General features: G+C 40.1%; 1 protein-coding gene across 1 annotated transcript in view; it reads left to right on the forward strand.

Moving 5' to 3' along the window:
* rgs6 (regulator of G protein signaling 6) overlaps nt 1-20,170 on the forward strand; it is a 94,088-nt gene that overhangs the window by 5,277 nt on the left and 68,641 nt on the right. Inside the window, exon 2 of the mRNA XM_046836241.1 lies at nt 2,362-2,569. Within this exon, the coding sequence (XP_046692197.1) occupies nt 2,393-2,569 (177 nt within the window). The 5' untranslated portion in view covers nt 2,362-2,392. The remainder of the gene's footprint in view (nt 1-2,361; nt 2,570-20,170) is intronic.

The following is a 20,170-nucleotide window of genomic DNA, read 5'->3' on the forward strand; positions in this document are numbered from 1 at the left end:
TTCCATCATTGTTGAGGTTATCAGATGGTCATTGTCCCCAAAACAGCTTTATCCCTCATGAAAGAGCCTGGAATGAAGATGTTGGTGGTGACGGGAAAAACTGCATGAAAATGGTTTGAGGAAGAAACCTTGAGAGGAACCAGACTCCCAGATAGTATGAGAAGAAACCTTAATAGGAACCAGACTTGCAAGAGAACCCATCCTCATCCTAAGCTCTGAATGTTCATTCATTATAATTCCATCATTGTTGAGGTAATCAGATGTTTAGTGTCCCTAAAGCGACTTTATCCCCCATGAAGGAGCCTGGAATGAAGATGTTGGTGGTGATGGGAAAAACTGCATGAAAATGGTTTGAGGAAGAAACCTTGAGAGGAACCAGACTCAAAAGAGAACGTGTTCTCATCCTCAATACTATATGATAGTTGATAGTTCCATCATTGCTGATTGCTGGTCAGTTATTCATTGTCCCAAAGCATATTTCTTAATGAGCGAGGCAAAGTTGAAGGTGGTGGTGTTGCGTGTGGAAGAAATCTTGAAACCTCAACACGAATGTCCATTCATTGCAGGGTTCCATCATTGTCGAGGAGTGACAAGAGCTTGAGTTTGAAACTGTAAACCTTGTAAACCATTGCAACAGAATGTTTATATTAACCACAGTCCAACTTCATCTTCATGGTTTTAGACCCTTCACATGATACTAATCCTCTGTTTATTATCTGCATTGATACAATTCAATTTACCTGTACACCAGACTTTTATAAGGAGAGAGATTTCAATAATCACACACACACACACACACACACACACACACACACACACACACACACACACACACACACACAGACAGACAGATAGACAGACAGACACACACACACACACACACACACACACACACACACACACACACACTAGTATACAGTTTCAGTATACTGGGAAATTCTTGCTCTGTGAATCCTCCATATATATATATATATATATATATATATATATATATATATATATATATATATATATATATATATATATATAAAATTGCAATAATGCAAATGCAAGATGAAGAAAGGAAAAAGTATGTGCAAGTGTTCTCCTTAACTGAGGGTGATGCAATACGATTTCTATTTGATCCACCACAGGAACAGATCGATCACTTTTATTTCTTTGATTCAGACAGACAGCAAATCATCAATTTACTTAAGTGCATTCTGATTTCTCAATTCATTTCAATTCATGTTTATTTGTTTACCGCTTTTAACAATGAACATTGTCTCAAAGAAGCTTCACACAGATAATGTGGTGCTAAAAATGAATATGTTCTTTATAAGCGTACGTTTGTCCCTGATGAGCAGTGTGCAGGAAGTTACAGCTCTACCTCTGCCATGTTAATCTGTATTCTATGTGACTCTCAGGACACGCCTCCGTCTCCGTAGTGATGTGATGCGTCGTATTTACGTAGCAGTAGCGGCTAACGTGCTCGACGAGAAATCGATCTCCATATTGGTCAGGTTGTTAAATAATAAAAGTGTAGCGCATCTACTATTAATTATATATAAATCAATCGTTCTTTACCGATGCAAATATGTTAAAATCAATGCATCAGAATACAAACGCTAACTTTGTGGAATGAACACTTTAATAGTAGTAGGTGGAGTAGTAGGAGACACCTCTCAGGATCTGTGAATCTGTAATCTGTGTCTGCAGTGATTGTTGAAGAAGCAGTAGATGAGCAGCCGAGTGAGGAACATATGTTTTTCTAAATTGTAGTGAAGTGCAAAAATATTACATATGAACATTTAGAAAGTTTTCCCAAAGAAACACTTGGAAAAGTTCCTGCTAGTTTTTTAAGGTTTCTCATGGTTCCTATTGGTACCTAGTAGATACCATCATGTGATCCTACCATCAGTTATCAAAGGTGATCTGATTGGTTTAAGATCTTGGATAACATCCAACTTATAGTAGAGACCCACAGGTTCTGGTTCTGATAGCTTTTCCTACATCACCTCATCACTGATGGTATTCTTAGTCAACCAGGATGCATTTAGGTCTACAGACCTCAAAGCACATCTGTAAATCACAGCTGGACTCATGCCGGTTTGAATTTTCTTTTCCTTCCTCGTTGTCCAAACCTAACAGATGTTCAATGCTTTTGTCTGTGTAAAAAACTCATAGCGCTCCACTTCACCCATACCCCACCCCCCGAACCCCAACACTCCATATTGTGTGGAGCTTATGAAATGTTAATCTGTTGGCATTCACGACGATCAAACGAGTGCAGATGGGTAATTTGTTGGCTTCAAAGCGCTCTGTTTTTGGAAAGATCTCCGGGATTTGGTCCATGTGATTGATCTCTTGTTCGTTTTTCAGCTGCAGTCACTTCGTTGCGGAAGGAAAAAACATGGACAGCATGGCTCAGACCGAGCAGGAGCAGGAGCAGGAGCAGGAGCAAGAGCAAGAGCAGGAGCAAGACCAGGAACAGCAGGTGCCAGGGTCAACTAGGACTGTGGGGACAATGGGCACATCGGGGAGGACTGATCCTGAAGAGGACTCACCTAACATGATCGTTTACAGAAAGGTATTTGTTTTTTAGTTTCTGTTTTAAAGCTGAATGGAAATCTCGCTCGTACAATGAGACCTTTGATGAATAAAGTTTTTCTTTCTATACAAGCATATATAAATATTTTATAGCATATTATTAGGTGGAGAATGTGATGTCTGTAGGTTTTCCTCCAGGTTTGACTCTGAGTTTTTGGCTTCGTTTTGACTCTACACTGAGTGGGTTCCTCATAAACCTCTTGGTTCATTTCATTCTGTTCTAATAAAGTACACTGGTTTTCAAAAGTATTGGGACACCCAACTTTTTCACACGAATGTGGTTCATCCCCGAACTGTTCCACACACAATGCTGTACACAAACTTTTAGAGTCTTTAGAGCAAGAAATTGTGCCTTCACTTGATCTATTAGACCCAAACCTGCTCCAGTTTCCTTCCTTCCTTCCTTCCTTCCCTCCTTCCTTCCTTCTTTCCTTCCTTCCTTCCTTCCTTACTTCCTTCCTTCCTTACTTCCATGGTTTAGAGTGATCTACACCTAGAGCTCCAAATCCTCCTCCTCACCACCTCAGCTAAATAAGTACCTGACTGTGGCTAAAGGAATCTCCACAAACTGTACTGGAACATCTTCCCAGAAGAGTGGACGTTACTATAAGAGCGAGAACTAAATGAGAACTGAATGTGGAATGGGATGATAAAAAAGAAGCACACAGCAATCGTTTAGTCAGGCATTCACACACTTTTGCCCACATAGTGTACATTTAGCTGATATCTTTATGGTCAGGTTCACTCTGACACACACACACACACACACACACACACACACACACACACACACACACACATGGTCATGTTTGATTATCGCTTCCATATTAAAATGCAACTGGTTTCCGGCTTTTGGACTGTCATTGGCTGTGAGCAAACACCGCTGGAGCTGGAGGTGATGTTTGATCTGTGATAGAGAGTTTGTGATTCAGCATATTGCAAGCCGTCTGGTGTGTGTGTGTGTGTGTGTGTGTGTGTGTGTGTGTGTGTGTGTGTGAGAGAGAGAGAGAGAGAGAGAGATGACTGAGAATATCCACCAGTGCATCATCTGTCTGCTTTTTTCTTTCCTCCTGAATGTCTTTTCCTTTGATTTGGGTATGTTCATGGTGTGAGTTCGTCATAGTGTTGCGTCTAAATATACAAACCGAAAGGGAGAGACGGGGCGAGAGGGGGCGGGGCAGAAACACTTTCCATCTAAACAGCTGGTTATTTTGGGGAGTTTGAGCTGAAACTCGGGTCTGCACGCTGTCACTGGAGCTGAGATTCATTTCCTGAACAACGAAGCCCTGAACGCGGAGTACGAGCAAACAATACAGCACGTCTGCTTTCCTGTATAAATACAGTAACAGCACCACCTTCACTGCTCATTCCTGAGGATTAAAAAAAGCCATGTTTCAGCTTTGATGGCATGCAAATCACTACCAAGCATACTTTATGCACAAGGCTCATTTGCGTTTAAATGATCATAGGCGAGGTGTAATAAATGCCGATGTTGGTTACTCTCAGAAAGTCGCAGGAGATGCATTTCACTCCAAGGCCTTCAGTGGTGTCCTACCTGAATCAATCCACCTCTAATTCATCAGTATTATAGAGAGACGCAGTAGAACAGAGCCTTGCATCACACACAGGAATTGACAACGTCATTACCGAAGCAAGAAACCGAATGAACACAATTCAACATGTCTCCTTTCACTGTAGCCACAGCTGCACCTCCTCATACATCATCGCTAACAGAAGCATCGATATTCACCTCATCACATCACCCTGTGTTATCATTGCATTGAATTTAAAATTCAGGCAAATTAGACAACATAGAAAATGCAGAAGTATAAACGGTTCATGAAAAATGTCTATCTGGCTGCTCCCAAATAGGGCTCCATTAAGAAGCTCCACAGCGGATCGTCTGTGTCCAGATCAGCCTTTCAAACCAACCACCTGCACATCTTCTTTCACCACATCCATAAACCTCTTTCCTTTTATTCGTCTTCCTCTTTTCCTCCATCCTCAGCGTTCTTCTACCCCATGATATACCCCACGTCCTTCCTCCGCACATGACCAAAGCATCTCTCTCGTCTTGTCTCCTCGATCCTTCTAATAAACCCATTTCTAATCTTCATCACTTCTGATGGAAAACTCAACATCTTACCAACTTTCCCTTTCACTCCTGCAGATCTCCTTCTGTCAGAATGTATTATTTTTAATTATTTTAATAACGCTGATCTACACACCTTCGCTTTTCCACCATGCGATCGGTTTGCGTTAGAACGCATCAATTATAAAACGGTCTTTTTTTTTTTCCTCCTCTCATTTAACAAATAAACTCATTTAATCCGAAAAAAAATGTAGTAATTCATTAGCCTCACCAGGGGAATAAATTAAAACGCTAGATGACCGGAGATAATTAAATTTTCCTGATGAATATGAATCATTTGTTCATTAGAAGGTCTTTAGGTCACACTTTTTTATCTTCTCATACAAAATGAAATGAGAGACTCTGAGAGAGAGAGAGAGAGAGAGAGAGAGAGAGGTGTATTTGAGGGTTGTTTGGTGGATGGTCATGAGAGGAGGTCACGAGGTGTGAAGGTTTGTCAGTGATCCTGCTGTCACACTGTCACATTTACTGACAGGTGAGAATTTTCTCAGCAATCTCCAAGGTGTGTCTCGTCCTTGAGCTGGCAGTTTGGTGGACACGGGTTATGTGGTGTGGAAGAGGGTTGTTGATGGGGTGTAAAGCAGGGATGAGATCTGATCAATGCTGATAAATGGACAAATTAAGGGGGCAGGAAGACGTTTTATTAGCCACGAAACTGATTTTCTTAAAATCTTGATTTTCCAACCACATGTGGTTCTTCTCCAAACTGTTATCACAAAGTTGTACACACAATTCTATCAAATGTCTTTGGATACAGTAGTATGAAATGTTCCCATCAATTGAATTAGAAGACCCAAACCTGTTCCAGCATGGTATTACTGCACAAAGCCAGCTCCATGAAGATCTGATTTCCATGAGCTGGAAGATATAGAAGATCTCCTGCTATAAACTCTAATGAACACCTTTGGGATGAATGTAAACGCTGACTGCACCCCAGAAATCCTCCTCACCCACATTAGTACCTAAATTTACTAACACTTTTGTGGCTGAATGATTTTCCACAAAATCTAGTGGAACATCTTCCCAGAGGAATGGAGATTCTTATAATGCAGTCAGGTCAACTTTTGTCCATGTATTGTTACTTCATACTGTAACATAAATTCACGTTTCAACTTAAAAGGTTACCATGAAAAAAGTCACAAAAACTATGGTTTAAGTCAGAGATCAAACTTTGCCTTGTTGTTTGATGTGAACCGAAGCTCTTGACCTGCACCAGGTTCTTCATCAGGCTGCGCTTTAAGATCGCTATAATTCGGTGTTAATAATAAAGTGGACGGAGATCGTGCTATGTGTGTTCGTCTTTGGAGCATGGGATTGGGGCCACGTTATTTGTAAAGTTACAGAAAAGTATGCATGTGCTCATACACTATATTGCCAAAATTTTGCGGACACCTGGTCACAAGTATGGTATGTGTTTTTTATAAGCATCACATTCCACATTTAGTCCCAATTTGCTCTTAAACTTCCCTCCCATTCTTCTGGGAAGATGTGAAACTAGGTTTCCAGCTCATTCAGACACAAGGGTGTTAGTAAAGTCAGGCACTGATGTAGGTGTGGATGTGAGAAGGCCTGGGGTGCAGTCAGCGTTCACATTTATCCTAAAGGTGTTCAATGGGGTTGGAGAGCTTCCACTCGAAACCATGCAAAGCAGAACTTCATGGAGTTCTTTTTTGGGAAAGAACAACTTATGACTGGGAAATTCAGGTGTCCCAATATCCTTGTCCATAAAGTGTATATGTTGATATGTGATTCTCAGGCCATGCTTTGGATGACATGTATTTGGGAAAAGACACACGCTGAGATGATTTGGTTTGAAACTAAAATACGAATGATGTCTGACCTAAACAGGAACTACATGCTTGGACTTGATGTAGACTAAAGTAAATTGTTATACAAATGGATTGTGGATTGTACAGTTTTGGAGACAATCAGATGCTTGGAATGAAGGCAGGTGGATGAGCCATGCTGTGTTATATTTGGCCGTCTTTGCTCTGGTCTCTCAGTACTGTACTGTGTTTGAAAATGGGCAGCAGATGGTAGACAATATGTCCGAGGCTTTTAGGAAAAACACCCAGCACCCAAAGGCTAGAGGATCCAATCTTCAGAGCAAATTACATTTTTCTATGTGACTACACACACTTCCTCGAGGGAAACAGCATGGCCGACTGTTCCACCGACGAGTATGTGGAAGCTTTGCTTGACCTTCTGGTTCATTGTCTGGCAATTGTTTTTAGGTGGAGGAGGTGGTGGTGGTGGTGTAGGATGAAGTGGTGGTAGGAAAGGTCATGGTGTAGGAGGATGAAAAGGTGGAGGAAGTGGTGGGGTAAGAGGATGAGAAGGTGAAGGAGGTGTTGATGAGACAGTATATTGCATCAAAACACTTGCAAACTGAGCCAAGGAGCGTCTTCTGAGACTCTGAGAAGATGTCTAAATAAAAATGAGAACCAGCTCTTCAGTTGTTCAATGTTCCCTCAAGCCATGAACATAACCAGAAATGAAAGCGTATTGATTTTTTTTAAAGCTGAGGCACAGCACAGCGTTCGGAATGCTTCTGCGAAGAAAGACAACCGTACGCACAAAATCTACAGCACAGGTTTTTTTATCCTGTCTTATACGGCGTGTTACATATCAGCAACAATGCTGGAGGACGCAGCAGGTTGTGTTCAGTAAATGTAAGAAGGGCAAAAGGCACCCCGATGATCTTCTCAAGTGTCCTGGTAAAGTTGGTGTGGGAGGATGTGATGTGAAGGAAGTGGTGGTGGTAGTAGTGATGGAGGACGTGGAGATGGAGGAAGTAGTAGATCTGGAGATGGTGGAAGATGTGGAAATTCGAGGAAGTAGCGGATCTGGAGGTGGTGGAAGATGTGGAAATGGAAGAAGTAGCGGAGCTGGAGGTGGTAGTAGTGGTGGAGGATGTGGAGGTGGGTGGTGGAAGATATGGGGGATATGGATCTGGATGCGGTGGAGGATATGGTGGTGGTGGTGGTGGTGGTGGTAGTGGAGGAGAACATGGAAGTGTAGGAAGTAATCTATTTAGAGACGGTAATAAAATACCTACTTTTGTGGAAGGGTAATAACAGTCAATCATCAGTTGTTAATTTGTGTGTGTATATTTATTTTATTTACTTTTCAGACAACTCAAAAGCACACTAGTCTTATTTATATTTCTATAAAAGAAACAAAGAAATGTGCAGGAACGTTCTTATTAAAGCTACAAATTCTTGGTCTATCTCAGCATCAGTTTGAAATATTGTCTTTGCTCTGAGAAAGGACTGCGAGCTGAGCACGTGTGAAGAAAAACAATTAACCTGAATGAGCAGTGAGACAGGACCGACTCTGATGAATCTGTGTGTTAAAGGGATCACACAAAGCCCCAGGGGAGGAATCTGCATTTCCGACACAGAGCGAGAGCAAATACCTGAAAGGCTCCGATGAGCTCAGCAGACGTTTGTCTTTTCCAAGCTCCATCAGGTATCCTGCTTTGTGAGCAGTCCTATAAAAATAAACCCCAACATATCTTCCAGTAAAGCATTTAAATCCCAGAAGCTTTTTCCCAGAGAGTACACCAAATTCTGAAGAGCCATTGTTGAGATTTAGATTGAGCTGAGTGCTTCAGGCTGGTAAACAGATACACGGTCTGATAATGGACAAATGAGATTTTTTTTGTCTGCCTTTCAGCAGCCTTTATATTATTGAGCAAGTTTCTGACGACATTAAGGGTTATTTCCAAGGCAGCCACGAATTCTCAAGCGTGCCTTTGCTTTTACGTTGCCTTGCTTTAAGGTACTGTTGGTGTCTTGCTGGTGAAGGCTTTGGAATACTGATTGGAAGGTTATAAGTATAAATTACCTTAATGCCAAGCTGCTATTGGACCCTTAAGCAAGGACCATAACCATGGGATAAAAGCAGGCACCAAATAAATGCATGTAACAGTTTATAGAACAGAAGAGAGTTCATTCACTGGTAACAGGAAGTCTTAATCTCCTGTTGTAAACCATTCATTTGTATCTGGGAATTCAATATTCAATGCTACAAGAACGGTGTGTTTTCTTGAAAACATCTAAGCCACCCACTTAAAGCAGGTGGACCTCAGACTGGTAGAATCCAAACATGAAAGAGCTTTCATGACCTCAAGATGAATTAAAGGTGTTGAAGCAAGATCTAGTGGTATTCATGAGGTATGGTCCAACTGGAGCAAGAAGTTGTTTATCTCAAAATGTTATGTATATTTTTTTTCAGAAACCAGACTGTGTGGACCTTTGTAGCAAGCCTTTACCTTGTAGTGATGTTTAACCTGGTAGCGTTCAGAAATTCAGACGGGCCTTTGCAGTATCTCATAACATGTCAAGATGCTTAAAATAGTAGTCTTAGGAAATTACAAGAACCAGACAAGAGCAGAAACCTGGTAGTCATTTCCATAAAAGTTACAGTGGGAGCAGCATTGAACGTTATAAAAGCTGAAGGAGGCTCCAAACTGGACAAGGAGCTCGTAGAACTTGTAGGATGATAAACATTGGAAAGGAAATGGAAACCAAACAAGAGCAGGCATTTATAAACTTGAAGAATTCTAAAAACAAGTACACATTTGTAGGATTCTAGAATTTGTGATTCGTGAAGACCTCAGATTCTTGAAGTAACTGGTTATAGGGGATTGTGGGACACAGAATGGCAGGACTAGTGGAGGTCAACTTTAGTAATTAGATTATTACTAAATTAGACTAGTAAACTTTATCCCAGGACATTTTTTTTACAATGGGGCAGTGTGGTTGCAGGTTTTTATTCTGACCAAGCAACACCAGATTCCACCTGTTTAGATCTTCATCTTCAATGGACTATCAGGTGTGGGAATGAAACTCTGCACCCACCTTGAACCTTTGTGGAAAATGTGGAGACCCCTGACATACAGAGCTTGCAATGTTGTAGTTGAATGGAAGGAAAAGGGGGGAATCTAAAAAAGGAAGCAAGAGCTTGTTGTATCTAAGAAGTTGTGTTGTAGGTCTGGTGGATGGAGTCGGATCATGTGCTCACAGGACAGGAGATGGAACCAAACCTAAGGAGAAGCTTGTAGATGATGGGCAAAGAAGCTGTTATAGAATCCTGACAAAATGCAAATATTTGTAAATATCTGTGAAATATTGAAAGGGAGCTGAAGTTGGTCCAGAATAATTTTTAGTCTGGTACAAATGTTGCAAAATCCAAATAGTTTGAGTGGAGCAACATGGACTTCCACTGAGTTCTATTGAGTTACAGACCATCACGAGCATTCTTGAGACACCAGCAAGTCTCTGTCTTGGAGATGAAGATAGTTTGGTGGCCATGATGTGGAGCATCACTTTCTGTATTATTTTTAGACGCCGTGTAACATATTTCACCGATCTCGACCCTGAGAGGAGTAATGAGAATGCAGGGTGGAGAGGTGGTGTCTGGAGAACTCTCGGCTAATGAGCCGGAAGGAGAGATGAAAGGCTGTGGCTGCTCTTTCGCCCATACGACTCACATTCTGTTGCCTTGAGTACACTTGAACTTGTTGCCGAGGGACCGGTGCGCATAACTCAAAACGCCCACAGGCAATTTCGTTTCTTTCTTCGTACTTCTCCACCTGTCCGTTTTCCTTCACGGTGCGATTTTTCATGTTAATGACCGCACTACAGAAAAAGTGATGATGGAGGAAAAAATAAACACGGGGCTTAAGGCGAAAGCTTCAGTTAGAAGAAGCATTAACAAGACAAGGGGAAAAGGGAGAAGTCAGAAAAGGAGGATGTTTATAATTCCTTTTATTATTATTTCCCTTAGCTGTCACAAGTCAGCCTTGACCTGAGATGCTGTTTACAACACTGCCGGCCTGTGTGTGTTTGTGTGTGTGTGTGTGTGTGTGTGTGTGTGTGTGTGTGTGTGTGTGTGTGTGAGTGAGAGCGAGAGAGAGATTGTGAGTGACCTACTTTTTATAGTAATGCTTCACTGATTCATATCCTTTCTATGAAATTTGTCCATCTAAATCCTGTCTGGTTTTTACAGTTTAACTGTCCTTGAGGGAAAAACAGCAATGTAGAGTATGTGGCAACCCTCACCCAGACTGCATAAAAATAATAATATTAATACTAAATTATTTCACATTTCCCTCTTGTCCTTCAGTGGTGTCCTACCTGAATCAATCCACCTCTTAATCCCATCACAACAGGAAGCTCATACAGTGAGAATGAAGCAATAAAACAAGAAAACCAATAATCGCATTTCATCACATTTTCTTTCACTGTAGCCACAACTGCACCGCCGACATAAATCATCTCTAGCAGAAGCATCCATATTAACCATCACATCACCTCATGTTTTCCATAGCATTTTATCCGTGCATTACGGTTTTCTTAGGGATTTGGAATGAAGGCAAACTGTGTGTTTTTTAGGGCTGAAACGATTCCTTGAGTAACTCGAGTAATTCGAATACTAAAAATCATGGATTCAAATTATTTGTCTCGATGCTTCGTTTAGTCCATTTAACTACACGTGTTTCCCCACAGACCATTATTACTGACGCACCACACACTAAACTCTGGAGCGCTTTGGACAGGTTAACATAAAAGAGTCTGCAGAATGAAAAATGGAGGAATGAAGAGAAAACAGTGAGGGGTGAGGAGAAGATTCATCACAAAGAACACAACAGAAAGTTTCCAAAGTTTGGGATTATTTCAAACTAAAGAATAAAGAAAACAGCTTACAGTACATTTACCTTTCTAAAATTCATTTAAAACTGATTTTTATATTTAGATTTCTATTTTAGATTTTATATGGCAATTAAATGCACTAAATGGGTTTAGATTTCAAAGATATTCTTGTAGGCAGTTTCAGCAATAAAATGTTTTGTAAAAAATTTCAAAAAGGAAACAATTTTTTTAAAAAGTTCATTTTAAGAGACCCATCTTATTTTCTCTTGTTTATTTTGTATTGTTTTTTAATGAAGAAAAACTACTTCTTGTCTGATTAATTAATCGATAGAATAATTGGTAGAATACACAATTACTAAAATAAACAATAGCTACAGCCCTTTGTGTTTTTGCATAAACTTGACAATAAAGTAAACACAAAAGTATAAACAGTTAAAGTTTGAACTCTTTTGACCGAAGTTTCCTTTCTTGAAAAGTCCGCTTGTAAATGTCCTTGTAAGTGCGACCAAATAATTTTTTTCTTCTCTGACAGTTGTTGTGGAATTAAAAAACAGCTATTTAATCCACATGAATGTGTTTGAGCTTGTGCAGTTTGCTACAGATGCAGGTTGCGAGCTCTGACTTGTGCACCCTCTGACCGTCCAATCAAAGGACATGGAAATGCAGATGTTATTGTACGCCTGCTAGATGTACTTATACAACATGTACTTTATGCTTCAGTGGTCCACACTGTTGATTCCAAGGTCTCACAGCAGATTCCTTTGACACCCAATCTGGTTGAATAGAAACTCAAATGTAAACAGACACTTCTTGAAGCAGCACAAAGACTAAATTATTGGGAATAATTTAATACACATTCATAGACGAAAAATATATGAACATGTAAGTCAGTGATCCTAAATTTCCCCCAGTAACACTGCTACAACTGCATTCCACAGTAGATCCTCATGACTTCATCTCCAGTGGTGAGCAGAATAGACGTGATGGTCTGGTCCACATGTCATAGATCAGCACTGTAGGGTTTCCTTCAGTCTGCTCTGCAACAACTTAATCACAATCTCATTATAAAAAGATCAGACTGCTGAGCAAGTCTGGAACTATGGGATAGCAGCATGGAGTATTTGAGCTCCATCTGCTCATACTGCTCCATACACAACCGTATGCTGTACACCATACAGTGAAATGTTTTTCATGACTGGTTTGTGACTGAAAATGTAATAAATGAATAAAAGGATAAAGGAGTTAAGTAGAATAAAGGAATAAAACATTAAAGAATTTAAATAAAAAAGCAGAACTGTGAGGTGGGGCTGTGAGGTGGAACTATATATAACTATATGGTGGAATTGTGAGGTGAAACTCGGAGATAGAACTGAGAGGTGTAAGTGTGAGGTAAAACCAAGAGGTGTAAGTGTGAGGTAAAACCCAGAGGTGGAGGTGTGAGGAAAAAAACGAGAGGTGTAAGTGTGAGATAAAACCCAGAGGTGGAGGTGTGAGGAAAACCAAGAGGTGTTAGTGTGAGGTAAAACCGAGAGGTGTAAGTTTGGGTAAAACCCAGAGGTGGAGGTGTGAGGTAAAACCGAGAGGTGTAAGTGTAAGGTAAAACCCAGTGGTGGAGGTGTAAGTGTGGGTAAAACCCAGAGGTGGAGATGTGAGGTAAAACCGAGAGGTGTAAGTGTGAGGTAAAACTGAGAGGTGTAAGTGTGAGGTAAAACCCAGAGGTGGAGGTGTGAGGTAAAACACAGAGGTGGAGGTGTGAGGAAAAACCGAGAAGTGTAAGTGTGAGGTAAAACCGAGAGGTGTAAGTGCGAGGTAAAACCGAGAGGTGAAGGTGTGAGGTAAAACCCAAGAAGTGGAGGTGTGAGGTAAAAATGAGAGGTGGATTTATGAACTGGAACTGGAAGCTGTTATTTAAGATGTGTGCTTTGTCTATAAAGTGGATCTGAGAGCTGGAACTGTAATGTAGAACTGTGAACTGGAACTGAGTGCAACGTGACTTCAGCACCTTCAAACGAGCTCTGTCTCTTTATGCTAATGCTTTTATTCCAAAAAAAAATTATCCTGCGGCCTCGAGTGCAGCGAGCTCCCCGGCATGTGATTAGAGATCGAATCTGAGATCTAAGGGAACCTCGTATGCTCCTCGACCTCCTGGGGAACATTACTGCCTTTTCATTACTCTCTAATTTACACTGCTTTCATACAGGGCTTTTTTCTCTCTCATCCACTCATGCGTTCTTTTTTTTCATGTAATGAAAGGAAATGTTTTTAAAAGTGCTGCTGTCAGGGTTTTACACAGAAAAACTTTTCCATGGAAAGAATTAACACCAAGAGGCTTAAATTCTCCTGATTTTCTGCATCCAGAGCAGACCAGACCAGAGAGGACCAACTCCCTCTTCATCCCAACAGTGACGCCAATATTTGTATATATTTTTATCCTTGAATATATATTAAAGTATTCCCAATAGTCTATTCTCCTCATTTTATGGCTTTTCTTCTTCTTGTCACTGTACGTTGGAGTTTTTATCCAATCAGATTTCAGCCGTCACATGACGTTTTGCCATGATGCCTTCAGAAATTAACTGTGAGATCTCTTGAAAGTTTCAAATCAATGTTGCTGGTGGTTGCTTTAACCAATCAGATTGCGAGTTGCTGACTCTGAAACCCTCTAGAAGGTGTCCGTGAACGTCAGCATTTTCCCGACTTTTGATTGGATGGTCTGAGAGCGTCACTAGTCAGAGCTCGCAAAATGATTTGGTTGCACTTACAAGGACATTTACAAGCCGGATTTTTTAAGAAAAGCTGAACATTGTGAGGAAAAGTCGCCATAGCAGTTCCAAACAGTTAAGCTTTTTCATCAACCTTTCATACTTTTAAGTTTTCTTTCCTGTAGAATTTGCACAAAAACACACAATTTGCCTGAATTTAGAATTCCCAGGAAAACCGTAAATACATGGAAAAATGCAGGGTTTTTTTATGAGGTAAATATCGATGCTTCTGCTGGAGATGATGTATGTGGAGGTGCAGTTGTGGCTCCAGTGAAAGGAGACGTGTTGAATTGTGTTCATTGGGTTTCTTGCTTTATTGATGACATTCATTCTCACTGTATAAGATTCCTGTGTGTGATGCAGCGCTCTGTTCTACTGCGTCTCTCTATAATACTGATGGTTTCTATACACGTGGCTTCATAATGATGGGATTCAGAGGTGGATTGATTCACCACTGAAGGCCTTGGGGGAAAAATACGGATCTAATCTAATCTAGCGAATAAGGTAGGCTAGTTCCCTGCTGCATTTTCTAGCTGGTAAAGATGATTTTGTGTAATTCCGTGTATTAATGATGTAGCAGGTGGGCTGAATGCTTCATCTCAGACTGGTGCGTTTCATTACTCAGACAGCTCCGTCATCATTCCATTTCTCCGCTCTAATTAATGAGTTCCCGCTGCGGCGTTCCTGGCTCACGGCCCTCGAAGCCTCGGCGAGTCAAAGACAAACTAGTTGATTCAAAGCTCACTGGTACAACAATAAAACAAGGAGGTTGATGAGGCGATCGCTGATCATGCTGGGGAAGGATGGAGAAGATGGAGGAAAGAGCTCGAGATTTTCACCTTCTTCTCGAGAAACATCCTTGAGAAGAAGGTGGATCTGCTTCCTCTTCTTTTGCTTCTTTTTCTTTTACTTCTTTTCCTCTTTCACTTCTTCTACTTTATCATCACCATTAACATCATCATCATTATCATATTCATCTTGTTTTTCTTTCACATTTTTCACATCTTCTTCTCCTTCCTCTACTTTCTCCTTCCTCTCCTCCTCCTCCTCCTCCTCATCATCATCAGTTTCTTCTTTTCCTTCTACATGTTTCTCTTCATCTCGCAATTCTACTTGTTATTTCTATTTTTCCTTCTTCTTTATCTTCTACTTCCTCCTCCTCTTCCTTCTCCTCCTTCTCATCGACATCACCGGTTTCTTCCTTTATCTTCATCTTTCTTCTTTTCCCCACTCTTTCTACTTCTTTCAGCCTTTCTTCTTCATTTATTGCACTTTTTCACTTCTTTGTCTTCCTCCTTTCCTCATTATCTTCATCATCATGTTTTTCTTTGTCATCCTTGTCTACTTATTTTTCTTCCTACTTTCTTTTTCTTCGTCTTCCTCTCTTCCTGTTTATCATTATTATTATTATCTTCATAATTACTACCATCATCATCGTCATCATTTTCCTCTTTTTTCTACATCTTTTCTTCTTCATTCTCCTTTTTGTACTTCTTTACTATTTTCTTCTTTTTTATTTTTGCTGTTTTTCCACTTCTCTGTCTTTCTCTTCTTTCTCATTATCATCATCATCATCCTTTTTCTTTATCTCTTTCTTTTGCTTTCTTTTTTTTCATCTTCTTTTTCATCCTTTCTTCACCATCATCATCAACATTTTCCTCTTTTTCTTCATCCTTTTTTTCTTGCTCCTCTTCTTGTATGCGTTATGGAGCGACACGTGCTGGTGTGTGTTATTTATTCCGCTCTCTCCAGAGGAACACAGAGTGTGTATTGGTGGTTAAGGAGCTCTACTGAAGCTCTTTATCACACGTTTGGCAGCTGTTATGACGGCGGCCATTTCAAAGGAACAAACAGCCGTGTTTCCACCTCCGAGCTGCTCTTCAGAAAGCCTGCGTGGATGCGCCCAGGATGCAGTACAGGACCGAGCCATTCGGACCAGACGCACGTCTGAACAATGAAGCGGCGCACCTGCAGAATATAATAACGTACAATAACAAATAAAACCATCTGGGTCCTGGTTTCTCCACAAAAACAAGCCGAATCAGCAGTTCAGATCAGATCGTGCTCTTTATCTGAGAGAGTACCGTATTAAACCGAAGGGGATTTGGGATTATACGTTGCAATCGGGTGCTAATCACAGATTTACCTTCTTTCATGGTGACGTTCTCTGCACGCTGATGCTTGTTGATATTAAGTCTCCAGAAATTTTCAGGGACAATAATCTTTTTTTTTTAAATACCGCCTTTAAAAGTTACAGCCGCTTTCCAAGCATAAGAAAAAAAAAAAAACAATTAAATAAATAAAAATAATTTTAATAATAAAATAAACGTCACAAAATTACAAAAAATCTAAATCACATGGAGTTTATCCTGAAAAAGTAGGTTTTAAGAGCAGGTTTAAAAACCACTAAAAGATTAGAACAAGGAACGAGGTAGTTTACACGTTAGGATTTTTTGGGTGAAACATGAAGAAAAAAGGAGGCTGATGAGGAAAGATACTGCCATCATCACAAAATAATATTAGATCTACAGGGCTGTGAAAAAGTATTTATATTCCTGATTTTTTTTTTACTTTTTGTATATTTGCCACACATATGATTCAAATAACCAGAGCAAATACAAAAAACAGTTTTTAATTTATTATTTATTAAACGGAAAAACGCTTTTTAAACCTACCTGAGCCGTGAAGCATTAAAGACACGTTGCCAGTTATCGCAAAAACCTGCTTGCAGTTGTTGCAGTAGGTTTTTACTTTCTTTCTTTCTTTCTTTCTTTCTTTCTTTCTTTCTTTCTTTCTTTCTTTCTTTCTTTCTTTCTTTCTTTTTCACAGCCCCTGAGTTTGAAGTTCTTTTCTTTCTTTCTTTCTTTCTTTCTTTCTTTCTTTCTTTCTTTCTTTCTTTCTTTCTTTCTTTCTTTCTTTCTTTCTTTCTCCACATCCCCAGAGCTCGAAGTTTTTCTTTCTTTCTTTCTTTCTTTCTTTCTTTCTTTCTTTCTTTCTTTCTTTCTTTCTTTCTTTCTTTCTTCCAGTCTAAATATTTATACTCCATTTCAGATTTGATTTTCACAGAATGTTTGTTTCTTTTTTTGTTTCCTTGTTTCTTTGTTGGTTTTGTTTGTTTATTGAGTTTTCTTTATGGAGAAATCTCTTCTCTAGGTTTGTGGATTGAATGTAAATCTATAACGGTGGTCAGATGAATTGGGGCTTCATTCATTTTACACTCGTTTGAGGTGTTTCAGGTGGTGGAAAAGGCTGCATAGGCACATGCAGTGCTCGTGCTATTTGTGAGGGCATGATTAATAAATGTGAACTTTACTTAGTCACTCACACACACACACACACACACACACACACACACACACACACACACACACACCAATCAGAAAGTGAGCAGCACTCAAACAGCAGCAGGTGCTTGGCCCACTCAGGTATTGCACTGCACTGTACTGGTGGACACGTCTCTTTCCTCCCTTCTCGTTCCTCCCCATCATGGTGATCTCATGAGATCAGATTTTGAAGCAAGTCTCATTCATTTATTGGAATCTGCTTCTTTCACTATGGTTCACCAGATCTTGGCTTAACTAATAATTGTGTATGTCTCATCCAGAGCTTGTCAGCAAGTCAACTGTGGAACTGTAATAGCTCAGTGGTTAAGATGTTGGACTTCTGATTGGAAAACCATAAGTACAAGTTCATTAATACTTGCTTATTTGTTTAGGAACTTATCCTGCCACAGCCATTGTTGGGCCCCTGAGCAAGGCTCTTAATCCTTAACTGCTCAGAGTATAAATTATAAGCCTCCTTGGATAAGGGCGTCTACCAAATTCTATAAATGTAAATATAATGTGAGTATTTAAACGGAAAGAACCCAATCCAACTTCCTGCAGACTTGATTTCTCTAAACACGATCCATCTTGTAGAAGATTTTGTCCAATCGTGGTGATTTTATACGCATCATTTCGCTTAAGGCAGCTTAAGCTAAAGCTCATCAGACCAGAGAGCGCTGGAGAGGTGCGAATTTATCATCATAAGAAAAGTTGAGTTTAGAGAGAGTCCAAAACAGCATGTCATGAGCTTTTTTAAAAAAATGATAAACAGCTTGAGGCACAAAATGAATTTGAAGAGGAACTGCAGAAGAAGAACCAGAAAATGTATTTAAAAAACAGCACCAGGAGAAAACTTCCACAGCTTCATTATTAGTAGAGATGCAGCACAGATGGCCATCATTCTCTTTCTAATAGCTATTTATCAAAACTCATGTAAATAAATGCAGAATGAGTCCAAAATACGAACGTAATGTGTAATCAAACGTGTAAGATTCGTATTTTGGACTCGTGCTTGTCTGTATATAAATCAACAACAGCTTAAACTCCTCAATGCTGAAACGTGACCATGGTGTAAGGTGATCATCTACAGCGAGGTGTGAGACCTTACACCATTATAACGCTTCACCTCCACATTGTGTACCAACATCCTATAACACTCACCTAGCCATAAATAGTCACCAGGGTCAGTGTAAATACTGGATTGTGATTGGCTGGAAGGAGTTCAGGTGTAAATTTAGAGCATTAAACACACATGTAGTCTGACTGAATGAATGCGCTGCTTATAAACTAAAATATGAACCTGTAACTATAGTAACTGTTTTTTCTGTTTCAGTTTCCTCAGGATTTGTTCAATCCTTTCTTTTGCCAAGTGAAAAATTATCCAGAAACTCAAAATAAAACAAAATGAAATCAATTATTGAGTGACATTTTTGGAAAGCGCCTTCATACTTGCAAAATAAAGAAACCAGCTTGTGCTACAAAATACAGGTTTTTACACCTGCAGTGTGTCTTTGACGTCTTTATTGGTGTTTCAGAGCTTTTTGTGCGTCTCTGACTTTTATTATTAAAAATAGTACAGCGCTCTAGAAAACCTGTGACAACAAAAGACAGGAGAGAATACACAGAATTTAGGCCAGAACGGAGTTTTACTGCCTGTAACATCACCTCGACTCATACATGTCAACTTTACGTTTTCCTCTGGGTTCTCCAGTTTCCTCCAACATGGACTGAAATGTGTGTGGATGCTCTTCAGAGCGAGGAACACTCCTAGATCATTTACAACCGTAAACACACCATCGAATATTACATAGTGTTTTGACTTAAAAGTCAGTGACCTCACCTTCAATCCCCTCCTCTTCCTCTCTTCCTCTTGCTCTTTCTTCTCATGAAGTTTCATGGTATTTCAGCAGCCTCACCAGTATTTATTGTTCTATAGAACATTCATTTACACTAACACATTTACGGTAATGTAATAAAGATTGACTTTGGCCAAACAGATCTATACAGGGAGTGCAGAATTATTAGGCAAATGAGTATTTTGACCACATCATCCTCGTTATGCATGTTGTCTTACTCCAAGCTGTATAGGCTGGAAAGCCTACTACCAATTAAGCATATTAGGTGATGTGCATCTCTGTAATGAGAAGGGGTGTGGTCTAATGACATCAACACCCTATATCAGGTGTGCATAATTATTAGGCAACTTCCTTTCCTTTGGCAAAATGGGTCAAAAGAAGGACTTGACAGGCTCAGAAAAGTCAAAAATAGTGAGATATATTGCAGAGGATGCAGCAGTCTTAAAATAGCCAAGCTTCTGAGCGTGATCATCGAACAATCAAGCGTTTCATTCAAAATAGTCGACAGGGTCGCAAGAAGCGTGTGGAAAACCAAGGCGCAAAATAACTGCCCGTGAACTGAGAAAAGTCAAGCGTGCAGCTGCCAAGATGCCACTTGCCACCAGTTTGGCCATATTTCAGAGCTGCAACATCACTGGGTGCCCAAAAGCACAAGGTGTGCAATACTCAGAGACATGGCCAAGGTAAGAAAGGCAGAAAGTCGACCACCACTGAACAAGACACACAAGCTGAAACGTCAAGACTGGGCCAAGAAATATCTCAAGACTGATTTTTCTAAGGTTTTATGGACTGATGAAATGAGAGTGAGTCTTGATGGGCCAGATGGATG

This window comes from Silurus meridionalis, chromosome 23 (genome assembly GCF_014805685.1).
Source record: "Silurus meridionalis isolate SWU-2019-XX chromosome 23, ASM1480568v1, whole genome shotgun sequence".
Taxonomy (NCBI): Eukaryota; Metazoa; Chordata; class Actinopteri; order Siluriformes; family Siluridae; genus Silurus; species Silurus meridionalis.